Consider the following 14,226-nt stretch of genomic DNA (forward strand, 5'->3'; position numbering starts at 1 on the left):
GACAGGTTGGATGCCAGCTCACAGCTGTGTGACATGGATAGTGGCATGTCTGTGGCATTTCTGCTACAGTGATAGGAGCTGGACAAGTCCCAGGACGAGCACACACGATGTCTCATGAGCAGCTACCACACACAGAGTAGTTTTCCCAGTCTCTTAGGCTTTTCATATTTCTGGCTTCTCAAAATAACATCAAATTACTGCTCCTTAACAGAGGATGTAGAACTCAACTTCTTATGCTTCTTCAGGGGCTCTCTGAGCCTCTCCCGTGGATAAGAACTGTTCTCTGTCTTGTGTTTCCCAAACAACTTCGTACATCTCTCTGCCTCAAAGGATTGTAGAGAGTTCTAACCCAAACTATACTTGTTAATTTGAAGCAACCACCCATCACAGTTTTATCTTTGCTACTCCCTAACTAATCTCTGCTCTCCAGTTTAGCCACAATCCAGCTGGATATAGACATCCCAGGAGGGACACAATTTTCTAGACTGTCCCCACACACACTCTCCCCATGCACTGACCTTTCCATATCTTTCCTATCAGTAAGAACTGGTTCCAAGATAACATTTTCACTGTGACTGGCCCATATTGGTTTCAGCCACAGCAGAAGCAAAGTATTCATTGGCTCAGCTGCCCTACAGTAAAGTCTCTGGTGCTGCAAAGTCTCCCCAGGGTATACAATGGGATCCATGAGCAAAACCATGACATACAAGCCCTAACGCCCTAAATCCAAGGAAATTACATTCCTAGAGCACTGAAACAAAGGACACAACATGAGTAAAGCGATACCAAACATTCCAAACAACCACCAGCAAGCTACTCACATGTTGGCAGAGCCTGCATCATACTGGCTGGCAAAAAGAGCTTTTGGTTCCTTTACGTTCTGCACATGAGCTGGAAAAAAACTGCCATGGGATGAATAGAAACAAGGGTAAGCAGTCCTAAAGTGACAGTCACCATCAGACCAACACCTCCAAGGAGGAGAGGTGTTACTACACCTTTGTTAGAAAGCAGTCTGCTCCATGCCTCGGTCAGGAAGTCCTGGAGTAGATTCAGATGATGCTAAAGAAAGATGTCTTAACTAGTGGTGAACACATCCTTCAGAAATGAAGCAGGCAGTAATTCAGTCTAGTGTAACTATTCCCTGAAGTAAACAGCGTTGGATTTGTTTCTGGAATAAGTAGCTCGTTGCCTCAGCCTGTGGCAGAAGCAGCAAGTGCCAGCCATCTGGAGTGTGATGTGGCCCGTTGCCAGCATCGCTCTGGTGCTGGGGAAGAGCTGGGGAGCAGGGGTGAGGTAGAGCAAGGAGCACATGTACAGCATGGAGAGAAGGGAGAGCAAGGGAAGCGAATCTGCACTCGGTGAGCTACGAGCAGTTGCCATCCCAGCCTATTCCCTGTTCAGCTCTTGTTCTCCACCACTCTCTCACTGTCATCCTCAGCTACTTCTGTCATTACTTGCATCTCTGGTTGCCCATTACTTATCAAACATATTAATTACAGAGATGATTGCTTTTATCTGCTGTAGTCCCAGAGGGATTGGGGGTTTCATGGTTGGATAGTGCAGTTTGGTATCACCTGCCTCAGATAACAGCCATTAGCCATTACACCACCGTGCTTTCTGTTGGAAAAAAAACCATTCAACCTTAATCCGTAGACACCAGCAATAGAAAGCATGTCCATGGGTTTGGTTTCAAGTGGCACCCTGCCTGCCATTGCTGCATCCCTCTGGAGTCACTGGACTATGCAGTGGGAAAAAGTGTCTTCTGGCACTCACAGAGCAACTCCTCCAGCTACCAGGGAAAAGGCTGGGCTCTCCGGGCCAAACCTGGATTCTGCTCTTCTTCAGAAAGGCATTTATTATAACTTCACTCGGTTCCTTCAGAAAAACCCACTAAAGAAAAGGAAGCATAGCTGAGTGATGGGGAAAAAAAGGGTAAGAAATCAGAAATTAATATCTCTCTCTTCTTAACAGCAGTGTCTCCAGGACCTCTCTAATGGAAACACATTTTTTGTTTCCCTGTGCTGGGAAGAAGGCCGTGCTTTGCAGGTATCAGCCATCTAATTAGGAAAGGGGTTGTGTGGGTGAGCAGGTAGGTTGGGAGCCGATCTTTTGTGAACAGAGCCAATTTTATTTCATGCGAGTGAAACGTGGGGCTTAGGCTGAATTATCAAATGAATTAAAACGACAGGTCATTTGCCTTTGCAGTGGTTTAATTATCAAATATTTTCCAAATGAAGGGAGGGGAGGAGCCAGAAGAGGGACAGAGCATTTCCTGAGGGAAATGTCAGTGTGCCAGTTGCATCCCTCACCTGGATATGTCAGGCCAAGGTCATTAAGGGCAGGAGACACAACGCAATCATTTGTGATGGTTTGCATTGCCAAGCATCAGCTTTTTTATGACATGGAGTACGTATTGCCATGGAGTAATAAATGTGTAAATCAAAGTATTCAAGTGAATACTTTGAGCGTTGAAGGTCACTTCTGTCCCCAAAACAAACACGGTGAGCCACCCTTGTGCATATTAAAGCTGCATCAAACAGAAAGGTGGGAGAGAAAAGAAATTAAGAAACTAAGAATTAATTCTTATTTAAGGAAGATTTAAGCTTGTTTCATGAGCAGTTAACTGAGTAACAGAAAACTAAGTGCTCAGAGAGAAATCTAGGACAATGCTCAGAACTGCATCCTCAACACACCACCAAGTACTGGGAACCATTTCTAGGGAAAAAAGTTATTAGTGGGTATTTGCAAGATTAGCTAGGAGACATCCAGAATTTCCAGTTTAAAGCACCATGGGAAGATGAAGGATGTTGAAGACATTTGTAGGCAAGTTGGTCTGCACCAGACTAGTAGCAAGACAGAGTCCAAAACCAATGAGAACAAAAAATGTATTTAAACTGCAGAGTGAAAATTGGAGCTGTGCCATCGACTCTGGGAGAAACAGCAGTGCTAAGTACATAAAAGATTAAAATAATGGACACCCCAATATTACCCATTCTCTTTTAGCATATCAGACCTATGCTGCAGCCTCCTTCATCCTTCACAGGGAAACGAATCATGAACCATCAACCAGACTTTGATACCAAAAGCCCAGCTTGATGGTGCTTTTTGGGACAGTCACATTCTCTCTCACACACACTCAGAGGTTTTCAGCCTCGTATTTTTTATACTGAGTAAAAACCTAGTAACTCTCAGTCATAGTTCCGCAGGCATAAGCATCTCAGTTCTGAATTTGTTGTCTGAATTTGTTACCATTGCTATTACTTGCTAATGGAGTTAACTCCAGGCCTGGAATCCATATCAGGAGCTGAGCTCAGTTCAGATTTATGTACGAGTCAAACCAGGCAGCAGCCATCTCCTCCATCATTAGCTTTAGGGGGCAGTAATCAGCATACCACTTAAATTTAATCCCACTTTATCTGCATTTTACCCCAGTGAGTTGAAGGTCATGGCATCATTGTAAACAACCCTTTCTTCTGAAAGGGCTTTGACTTGGCCTTGCACCACTGCACTGCTAAGGCATTGTGGGTGCAAGCCAAAAGCAGTGTAAACCATATAATTGCTGAGCTAAACCCTTTGACTTTGGGCACAGACAAAGAGAAAGGTATTTAAATGGGCTCCTGGTCACACTGCCAAGCACTGTCAGCAGGGGTACTATTTTATCTGCCTCATCCTCTCTGGCACACTGGTTTACTTGCAGCAGAAGACAAGGAAGCTTCCACAGTACATCAGGAAATGAACATGGTGCCCAGGTCACTAGGAATATCGGGAGGTATTTCAAAGTATTGAGGCCTGAGCATGATCTGACAGGGACAACTAAAATGCTGCTCTTGCTTAGATGAATGGCACTGGAATTCTTCTGTACATGTGTGCTCTCTTCAGCTGCACCTCTGTAGCTCTTTCCAGCAGATTAACATGTTTCCTGTGCAAGGAACTCACCCTCTTTCTCAGATGAGTTATCCAGAGTACCTCAGACGCTTCAACATTTCTTGTCAGACTCATGTCTTACCTCAGCTGGCAATGAATCTGATGTGCTGTGACAGTCACAAGCAGGGCAACCAAGAGAATCATTACCTGTCAGTAGATCTGTGAAAGACCTCAATCTCCCACTACCAGGAAGAACAGGGTGTGTGTCCAAAGGTGACAGTCCTGATTTCCACATACAGAAATGTGTAAATGTAGAGACTGAGGTGCCAACTTCTATTAACACAGGATTCCTTTGAAAAGAGCTCTTCTTTTGTGGATCTTGTCTTACCATTAGGTCTGAGATTGTGCTTTTCTGGAACAATGAGCAGGAAAGAATTTGATATTGTCTTCATTTCTTTTTAAAAGTGTTTTCCTGCCTACAGGAAATATTTGGTGGGAGAAGACAGCTTCTATATCACAGGTCATGCATTGCAAAGTGTCCGTACGTTTTACAAAATATGACAGTACCTTGTGGAATTATAGCCACTGAAAATGAAATATCTCAAAATCTGAATGGCCAAGAGGCATTTATGTGTAGAAAAAGTAGTGGTACAAATCTTCCTGCTACTTTAAAGGAGATCAGCTGATTCAGGAAGATTTTGAGATTTAAATTACCTTCGGAGGACTTAGATTTAAATTAGCAGAGTTGATTACACTACAGAGTGTTCTGATGTTGTTCTTCAGTGACTGGACTTTACTTGTGCCCAGTGGAATTTAAGCTCTGCCACTTCAATGGACAGAATCAGACTGATCAGAGGAACCTGCCAAAGGCAAAGTCACTGTCAGCACAGAAAATACACTTCACCTATGCTATTTCCTCTTAATTAGTGAAAAGTTCACTACTTAAAAGTAGACTGAGTGAAGTATTTTTAAATGTACTGCAGGTAAGAGCCTTTGCTGTGACACGGAGAAGAGATATTTTCTTTCCTAACAGCTGGTGAGGAGTATGTTCACCCTGGTCACTGTAGGGTGGACACAGAACCAGGTGCAGAGAGAAGGTGCCAGTTTAGTTGTGGGGCTTGTGAGGTGGCATCTCGCCCTTCTGTTTTTATCCACTTCCTTTTCCTTACTACTGGGTGATCTCTTGGAATAGCCTCTGCTCACCAGAACATACAGTGGTGAAAGAGCTGAGAATGAACTGACTGGTGTGAGGGAGCCTCAGGAAGCTGCAGCCCACCACAGATGGTGACCTCTTAGAATATCTTTGGGGTTTCACCTGGAATACAAACCTGACTGCTTAGATATCATCTTGGGCCAGCAAGAGTACACTGCCCTCAGTTCTGTACTGTGGTTTAAAACCTAGCAGAGAGGCAACCTAAATGTTTTGGGTTTTTTTCACCAGAGAAAAGGCACATTCATTTTCACAGAATCATAGGATCACAGAATCTGCTGAGCTGGAAGGGACCCACAAGGATCATTGAGTCCAACCCCTGGCCCTGCACAGGACCACCCCCAAGAGTCACACCCTGTGCCCCAGAGGATCATCCAAACCCTCCTGGAGCTCTGGCAGCCTTGGTGTTGTGCCCACTGCCCTGGGGAGCCTGGGCAGTGCCCAACCACTCTCTGGGGGAAGAACCTTTTCCTAATATCCAACCCATACTTCCTCTGACACAACTCCAGGCCACTCCCTGGATCCTGTCCCTGGTCCCCACAGAGCAGAGCTCAGTCCTGCCCCTCCTCTGCCCCTCCCAAGAAAGTTTTACCTGCAGTGATGTCTCCCCTCGGTCTCCTCTTCTCCAGCTGAACACACCAAGTGCCCTCAGTGTCCTGACATGGCTTCCCCTCAAGGCCCTTCTCCATCTCCATTGCCTCCTTTGGATGCTTTCTAAGAGTTTCACACCTTCCTTCCATTGTGTCCCCCAAACTGCCCCAATGTTGAGGTGAGGCCGCCCCAGGGCAGAGCAGAGCGGGACAATCCCCTGGCCTGGCCAGCCATGCTGGGCCTGATGCCCCCAGGACAGGGTTGGCCCTCCTGGCTGCCAGGGCACTGCTGACTGTCCAACTGGCCACTGACCAGGACCCACAGGTCCCTTTCATGGCACTGCTTTCCAGCCTCTTGTTCCCAGTCTGTCCGTCCATCCGGGGTTGCCCCATCCCAAGGGCAGAATCCGGCACTTCCCCTCGTTGAACTTCCCATGGTTGGTGATTCCCAGCCCTCGGATCTATCCAGGTCTCTCTGCAGGGCCTCCTCCCTGCCTTCCAGGGAGTCAACAGCTCCTCCCAGTTCTGTATCATCGGTAAACTTGCTCAGTGTCCCTTCCAGTCCTGCATTCCAAAGAAATTTATGAAGATGTTGGAGAGCACAGGGCCTAAGATGGAGCCCTGTGGAACCCCACTGGTAACAGGTGACAGTCTGATGTCACCCCAGTCACTGTCACCCTCTGTGCTGAACCCATGAGCCGATTGCTCACCCACCTCATGACATATTTATCCAGCTGTGGGCTGGACAGTTTGTCCTAACGGTGACCAGCTTTTTTCAGTCTAGTACAGCCAGGAGACTTCCTACAATCCCTATGAAACAGAGGAAAGCCCAAGCTGTGCCTTGGCAACAGAAGTTGCCAGAATCAAACACTTGTAGACAACAATTATGTTCTGCAAAGGACCTGAGAGCTGCTGAGGTTTGCTGTGGCAGTGAGTGGTAAAGATTAGCTCACCCTGCTAATGAGATATGCAGACACTTAGTCAATCTCAGAATTCAGGAGCAGTTGGCTGACACCCAACCAACCAAAAAAGCAGATGCTAAAACCTTGTTTAATATTCTGCTGACAGTGCTGTGGAGGTTACATGTGAATAAATGGGAAACAGCTGCCCACTGCTGCTTTTCTGCTGCAGCCCTGTCCCATGTAACCCACTCACTGAAATATGAACATCACAGTGAATTGGCTTTGCTCCCACAAACTCTGTGTGAGCCTGAGGTGGGCTGGGGGTGGTGACAATGGTTTGGGAAGGACATGGATGGACAGAGTACAGAAGGAGTTATATGGAATAGGAAAGAAATTGAAAGTGGTTGGGCGGGGAACTCTGCAGGAATGAATACTGCTAAAGCTGCGAGGGGTAGCTCAGACTTGGGGAACTAAACAAATTCAAGACCTTGTAGAAGGTCTCTTCATTCTTTTAAGAACATGTATCTTGACTACCAGCAGATTTTGAACCACAAGCTTGAGCTGCTATGTTTTAAGCTGCAAAACCAGGTCCTGTGAAACACAGCAGGCCAACCTCTGCTCTGTGCTGAGCAACAAGAACTTGTTAGTGGGTTACTCCCATGCCCTACTGGCTGCAGGCTCAGAGCTGTGGCAGGGGTACCATCCAACACTGATATGGGGAATTCCAGAGGGTCTGTCACCCACACTTCAGGTAGACTAATTCAGCCCCCAAGGGAACACAGCACCTTGGGGTGCTGCAGGCTGCCTGTTAGCCTCCAGCAGCTGAACAATTCAGCTTTTGCAAACAACCAAGGGACCAGAGCACACCAAATCCCAATTTGCTCAGTGCTTGTCAGGCCCCACCTGGAATACTGTGTTCAGTTCTGGTCCCCATTACAAAAAAAAAGACACAGGCAAGCTGGAGACAGTCCAGAGAAGGGCCACAAAGATGAGCCAAGGGCAGCAAAGCTTGCTGTATGACAAAAGGCTTGAGAGAACTGGGATTGTTCAGCCTTGAAAAAAGAAGTTTGAGGAGAGACACAGTCCCCAGAGCCCTCACAGCCCTTAGAGCCCTCATAGAACCCACAGCCCTCATAGACCTCACAGACCCCATAGCTGTAACAGACCCCCTGGCCCTCAGAGCTCCCCTAGCCCTCACAGTCCCCACAGTCCTCTCAGCCCTCACCAGACCCTATAGTCTTAGCAGAACTCAGAACCCTCAGAGCCCCTATAGCCCTCAACAACCTCATAACCCTGAGAGATCTGAGACCCCACAAACTCCACAGATCTCAAAGCACTCATAGCCCCCGAAGTCCCCATACCCCTCAGAACCCCCCGAGCCCTTACAGCCTCCATAGCCCTGAGAGTCCTCACATCCCCTACAGTCTCCAGAGCCTCATAGCCCTTTCAGACCACATAGCCCTGACAGACCCCATAGCAATCACAGCTCCCATAGCTCTTACAACCCCCATGGCCCTCAAAACCCCATGTCCCTCACAGCCCATACAGCCCTCACAGTCCACACAGCCCTCACAGTCCACACAGTCCTCACAGCCCCCGGAACCCTCACAGCCCCCGGAACCCTCACAGCCCTCAGAACCCTCACAGCCCCCAGAACCCTCACAGTCCCCAGAACCCTCAGACTTCACAGCCCTCACAGCCCCCAGAACCCTCAAAGCCCCAGAGCCCCTAGAGCCCTCACAGCACTCCCAACCCTCACTGCCATCACAGCTCCTACAGACCTCACTGCAACCATAGCCCTCAGAGTCCATAACCACATTTTGCCACAGACACTTGATGAAGCCAATAAAAGATGCTAATTTTCCAATTGTGCACGTCTGTGCCTGGTCCATCTTCGCAGACAGATGCCAGCAGGCAGGGCAGAAGAGCCTCTGTGCTCTTCTTCTCCATGCCAAGCAGAAGTCGTGTCTCTTCTGTGCCTCCGGCACCCAACCACTGGGGCCTCCACTGGCATTGCTCCACCAGTGCTCATGTCCACCTGGACATGGCAGCCCCTTCCTGAACAGTGTCCAGGCACACCATCCCCTTCCCCACAGTGCCTCCTGAGTAGTTGCTGGCACAGCTGGCACAACCCAGCTGGCAGGACTGCCCTTGCTGCCCGGGCACACTGCCCACCCCTGCCCACCTTGGCCTCCAGGGCCATTCCCACAGCCATGGCTGCTCCCGTGGCTCCTGCAGGGCATCTGCCCATCCCCAGGCCAGTGCTCGGGGACCCCAGCAGCCCATTCCCCTTTCGTTTAGTCCCTCCCAAGAGCTCCAGCATCAGCACTGCCACCCCCAGCACAGGGGCCTCCTCTCCTGGCTGTTGGCACCCTGCACCTCAACAGAAAAGGCACCGAAGAGCAGCCCGTGAGGGGCCCCCCCGGGCACAGCTGCCAGCCAGGCCTGGGACACTGAGCACCAGCACCCTTGGAGCCACCACGCCCTTCTCTCTGCTCAGCCCCAGGGCCGGGGCAATCCCCAGGGCATCCCCAAGGGCCTCAAGCTGACCTGGCACCACAGGCTACAGCCCAGCTGGCTCTCCCCAGTCCCCAGATCCTCCAGCACATCCCTGCAGCATCCAGGAACATTTGTGCCAACACCTTCTCGGGGACAGAGCAGCCTGAAGGCTCTCCCACCCCTCCTCCTTGCCTTTCTGGAACATGGCTCTGGCAGTTGCAGAGATCACCAGGAGTCCCCCCAGGGCAGCAGGCCCTTCTGGAGAGCACAGCAGGGCCTGGCACTGGCAGCACAGCTCCCCCCAGTCGTGGGACACTCCCCAGCCACTCACACAGCCATGTGGTAAACGGTTTAATTAACACACTGACAGCACCAGCGCCAGCCCAAGCTGGACTTCACCCGCTGCTCTGCTTGGCCGCCAGTCTCTTGTCTCTCTCTTCAGCAATGGTCAGGCGGATGCCCTTTCCACGGGGCAGGGAGATCCATGGCTTGTTGCCCTGCAGCAAGGGAGAAAGAAGCCACGTCACACCAGGAAACGTGGATAGCAGCAGAGCTCTCCCTCTCAGGGGGAAAGCAGCAGAAGCCCACCACTGCCCATGCTGGGCCAGCTACACACGGCTGTGGCACTGGCCCAGCAGAAGCCAATTAGGAAGGTGCGAAAGATGCACAGGTTTACAGCTGCCTCCTTCAGTCACATCCATGAAGGATGCACTTCAGCCAAAACCGAAATGCTGTCCCTCTCCAACCTGGACAAAGAGTCCACCAGGGATGGCAAAACAGCAGAGGCACTGGAGGGGCACTCAGTCAGGGCAGCTGCTCAGGTCATACCAAGGTCTGAGCACTCCTCAGCCCCCCCAGCTCTCAGGTTTCAAAAACCACAGGGCTGCTTCTTGAAAATGTCTCCATTCATAAATTTGCAGATGCTTCCCCTTCACAGAACAGGCAGAAATACAAGGAGCTGAGCCAGAACTGAGGCCAGTTCTGGAGCTTCACTGTGTGGGAAGGCAGCTGCCTAAGGAGACACCAAGGCTCTCTGCCTCAGCCAGCAGCCCCTCACAAGAAGAGAGAACTCCCCGGCTGGTGTCCCCACGGGCTTACCTTGCCAATAACGAAGATGTTGGAGAGCCTGGTGGCAAAGCTGTTGCCGTTGGCGTCTTTCACATGGACCACGTCAAACGACCCGGGGTGTCTCTCCCGGTTGGTGATCACCCCAATACGGCCCAAGTTGGCACCACCAGTCACCATGCACAGGTTACCTGGGTGAGGGAACACAAGTTTGACAAGAGCTGGCACCAGATGCTGTGAGAGAAGCCCTTCCCACCTGGGCTCTTGGCCCATACCAAACATTTCCCACCACCTTCTCAGTTCTGCCAGCACCAAGGAGGCATTCCCATACCACCCATGCTGGCACTGCCCACAGCTCTGTGACTGAAACCTTCTCCCACCACAAAGAGACAGGACTTTCCCTATGGCTGCCCAAAGCTTGTCACGCACAGCCCCACAAGCGCCAGGCTCAAGCACCTCCCTGCCAGCTGGTTGCTTCTCCCTGGTGCCTCAGAACACCCCAATGCCTCCCACTGCCAGCACACAGGAGGAATCCCTGCTCCAGCTCCAGGTGGAGATGCCCTTGGGAAACAACCCCTTTCCCAAAGCTGACACCGTTGCCTCTGTACTTTAGAGCAGATATGCCTGGCATGTGTTAACCTCCACACTGCTCTCCATACTGGGGATGGGTACAGCGCTTCACATGGGATGCAAGACCTACCTGTGTCAAACTTGATGAAGTCTGTGATCTTGCCCGTCTCCAGGTCAATCTGGACCGTGTCATTCACCTTGATGAGGGGGTCAGGATAGCGGATAGTGCGGGCATCGTGGGTCACCAGGTGAGGGATTCCTTTGGTGCCCACGAAGATCTTCCTCACCTTGCACAGCTTGTACTGCAAACAAAACCCAGCACTGCTCAGCTGAGGCAGCTCAGCAGCCAATGGATCAGGGGACTCTTGTCCCCCAGAGAGCCACCAGCCACAGCAGGACACCCAGACACTGCACAGCTCACAACATGAGTCCAGGCAGCGACTTGCCCAGCTCCCTGCCCAAGCAATGCCTCTCCAACAGCTGCCACTGCAGCTTTGCTACAGCTCCACCAGAAAACACCTCTGCTGTGGGAGCAGCTGCCCACCTTGGGCTTCAGCCTCTGCACAAACACTGGCTGCACTTTCCTGGGGAAAGCCTTTGCCAGGGCAGGTCCCTCATTTTACCCTGAAGCCTGTGGGCACACAGCAGAGCCTGCGTTTCTCCAGTGCCCAAGAGAGCTCTGTATTCTCTCCTCCAGGGCACTCTGATTTCCCTGCTGCCTGTCATCTCCAACTCCCTCACAGCCACTCATGAGCCAACACAGAGTGGCAGTCACAGGCAAAAGCACATCACAGGGGGTGCAGAGGTCCCAAACCACACCACAGGCAGCACTAGCACAACCAGCTCTGCCCTCCACATTGTCGTGTGCCTGCACGGCCTGCCCCAAGGAAGCAGAGCAGACTCACAGCTCAGGCACAACAACATGCCTGGGTTAAGGAGACACATGCAGGAGTTGCTCCCCAGCACCCAGGGTGAGTTATTAAGACTTCCATAACTGACCCAAGAAAGATTTCAAGGCTTTTACACCACAGGCAGTTTCACGTTTCTGATCACTGTTAGCTGGCAAAGCCAAGGCTCACTCCCACCCCAAAGCTCCCTGTGCAGGTGACCTGGTCCATGCCAGCAGCATCATCTCCAGCACCAGACAATGCACCTGCAGCCATCTGGGAGCTGCTCTCGTGTCACCAAGAGACCTCCCCCTGCCAGCGGCTTCACCCCAACCCTGAAGGCCCCAATATTCTCAAGTGCAGCACGGCCTCAGCTGTCAGGGAAGAGAGACGACAGCTCTCATTCAGGAGACGCCAAAGAGGAAGCCCTGCCCCAGCCAAACCCAACTGGGCCCATACTCACACCAAGCCCCTCACCTTGGCCTCCTCAGCTGTGATGCGGTGAACAGCAAACCGGCCCTTGGTGTCATACACCAGGCGGAAATGCTCGCCTGTCTTCTCGATGCTGATGACATCTGATTGCAGAGAGGGAAATAAATCAGCTCATCACCCAAGACTTTTAACTCACGTTTAAAAAGAGCCAGGGACTGCTGAAAAACGCTTGGGATGTGAATGACAAGGTTGGGATCTCCCCCTGACCACAGGCTCACATCCTTTGCTGTGATAAGACTGCAAATTAGCAAAAACTACCCAATGGTGGGATCTGAACAGCAATTTACACAGTTCATGCATGCAGTTACAGCCTACAGGTATCTGGCTTTGGCAGTCATTGCAGTGCACAACTCCAAACTAAATAACAACTGCTTATACATATTTTTTCTTCAGCTCCACCGAGGAAATATCTTTCCCCTCCAAATCATGCCAGCCCAATAAAACATTCCCCCCGCCAGTGCAGAGCTGCCCCAGGTCCTGCCCCAGCCCCGCTCACCCATGAAGCCTGCAGGGTAGGTGATGTCCGTGCGGACTTTGCCATCGATCTTGATGAACCTCTGCATGCAGATCTTCTTCACCTCGTCCCCTGTCAGGGCATACTTCAGCCGGTTGCGCAGGAAGATGATGAGGGGAAGGCACTCCCTCAGCTTGTGAGGGCCTGTCGATGGACGGGGTGCCTGCGGACAGAAACCCTCTGCTGGGGGCTCGAGCAGCACCGACCACCCCCAGAGGAGGAACCCGAGGGCAGAGGTCCAGAGTGCAGCTGCCACACAGGCAGCAACCGGACACAGCTTCCTGTTCTTGGCATTCGCAGCAGCTTCCCCCGTGTCCTGCCGGCCTCACAGAGCTGCCCCCGACACAGCACAACCACTTATGTCGCCCCAGCGACGGGAAAGCGCAACAGGCAAGTTAAAAAAGAGCAGCCGACGACCCCACCACCGCATCCTCTTCAAACAGGGGAAACACGAATGCTGTTCACAAAGCCCCTAACAGCGAACAGCCCCCGAGCTGCCCGACTGCCCAAGCTCACCAGCGACCGAGCACCTCCCCTGATGCGACCCCAACCCCGACCCCGTCCCGCACTCACGAAGACGCCCGTCAGCTTGTCCAGCATCCAGTGCTTGGGCGCAGCCACGCGCTTCAGATGCTTCTTGGGGCCGCGGGCCTACAGGACGGGAGGTGTTACGGGGTGATGCACTACGGGCCGCCGCCATCGCGGGGCCCTCCCAGCCGCCCCTCCCCGGCCCCCTCAGCCTCCCGCCCCCCGAGCCCCGGTGCGGGGCTCCCTCCCGCGCCTCTTGCCCCGGGCTGGGGCGGCCGCGGCCCGCGGGGAGCAGCGGATGGCGGCGGATGAGGGCGGGGAGCGGCCGCGCCGCGCTCTCACCATGGCTGCGCTCCGCCGGGAAAGGGCCGCGCTTCCGGCCCGCCCCGCCTCGGCACAGCGCGGCAACGGCGGCGGGCGGCGCCCCCTAGCGGCCCGGAGGACCAGCGCCGCCTGCGGGGTAACGGGGAGGGCGAGAGGGATCCGAGGGGGACAACGCGATCGGGACACCGCGATCGGGGACACCCCGCTCGAAGACACCGCCATCGGGACATCCCGCTCAGGGACACCATGATCGGGGACACCCAGCTCGGGGACATCGCGCCTGGGGACACCGAGATCGGGGACACCTCGCTCGGGGACACCCTGCTCGAGGACACCGCGCTCGTGTCGGGACGCACGGGGGAGGATGACCGGCTCCTTCCCGGTCCTCGCTGGTGTTCCCGTGGGACAGCTCCCCCACGTTGTGCCCCTGCGCTTTGGGACAGCGTGAGCGTGTCGGGACCTGAGCCAGCAGTGACACCTGTGACGATCCACTGCCGTCCTCTCGCCCGCAGCCCCTCACGGGGGGGACCAGGGACCCCACGCAGCCCCCCCAAAACCGACTCCGGGCCTAAGCACCCGCTACCGAAGGCATTTGGGAGGGTCAGTGGTCCCGGCTGTGCCTCCCCGGGAGGCAGACATGTCCCCACAGCTTTCCGGAGTCCCCGGGACACTCCCAGACCCCCGCGCCCCGCCAGGCACCCCAGTGCAGCGGCCCCACGGCAGTGCTCCCGCAGCGGATGGGAGAGAGGTCCCACTCCCGCAGGGACATCACCGAGGTGGC

General features: G+C 52.9%; 1 protein-coding gene across 1 annotated transcript; it reads right to left on the bottom strand.

The window, feature by feature from the left end:
* Positions 1 to 9,403: 9,403 nt before the first annotated feature.
* Positions 9,404 to 13,521, bottom strand: LOC108497651 (40S ribosomal protein S4). The gene is made up of 7 exons (XM_017815463.1): positions 13,464 to 13,521; positions 13,167 to 13,244; positions 12,576 to 12,756; positions 12,065 to 12,162; positions 10,831 to 11,002; positions 10,164 to 10,321; positions 9,404 to 9,562 (listed from the first exon to the last, which is right to left on the bottom strand). The coding sequence occupies exons 1-7, from the start codon at positions 13,464 to 13,466 to the stop codon at positions 9,461 to 9,463; spliced, it is 792 nt and encodes a 263-aa protein (XP_017670952.1). The 5' UTR covers positions 13,467 to 13,521; the 3' UTR covers positions 9,404 to 9,460.
* Between the last annotated feature and the right edge of the window lie 705 nt (positions 13,522 to 14,226).

Source organism: Lepidothrix coronata, unplaced genomic scaffold (assembly GCF_001604755.1).
Source record: "Lepidothrix coronata isolate B3197 unplaced genomic scaffold, Lepidothrix_coronata-1.0 Scaffold2, whole genome shotgun sequence".
Classification (NCBI taxonomy): Eukaryota; Metazoa; Chordata; class Aves; order Passeriformes; family Pipridae; genus Lepidothrix; species Lepidothrix coronata.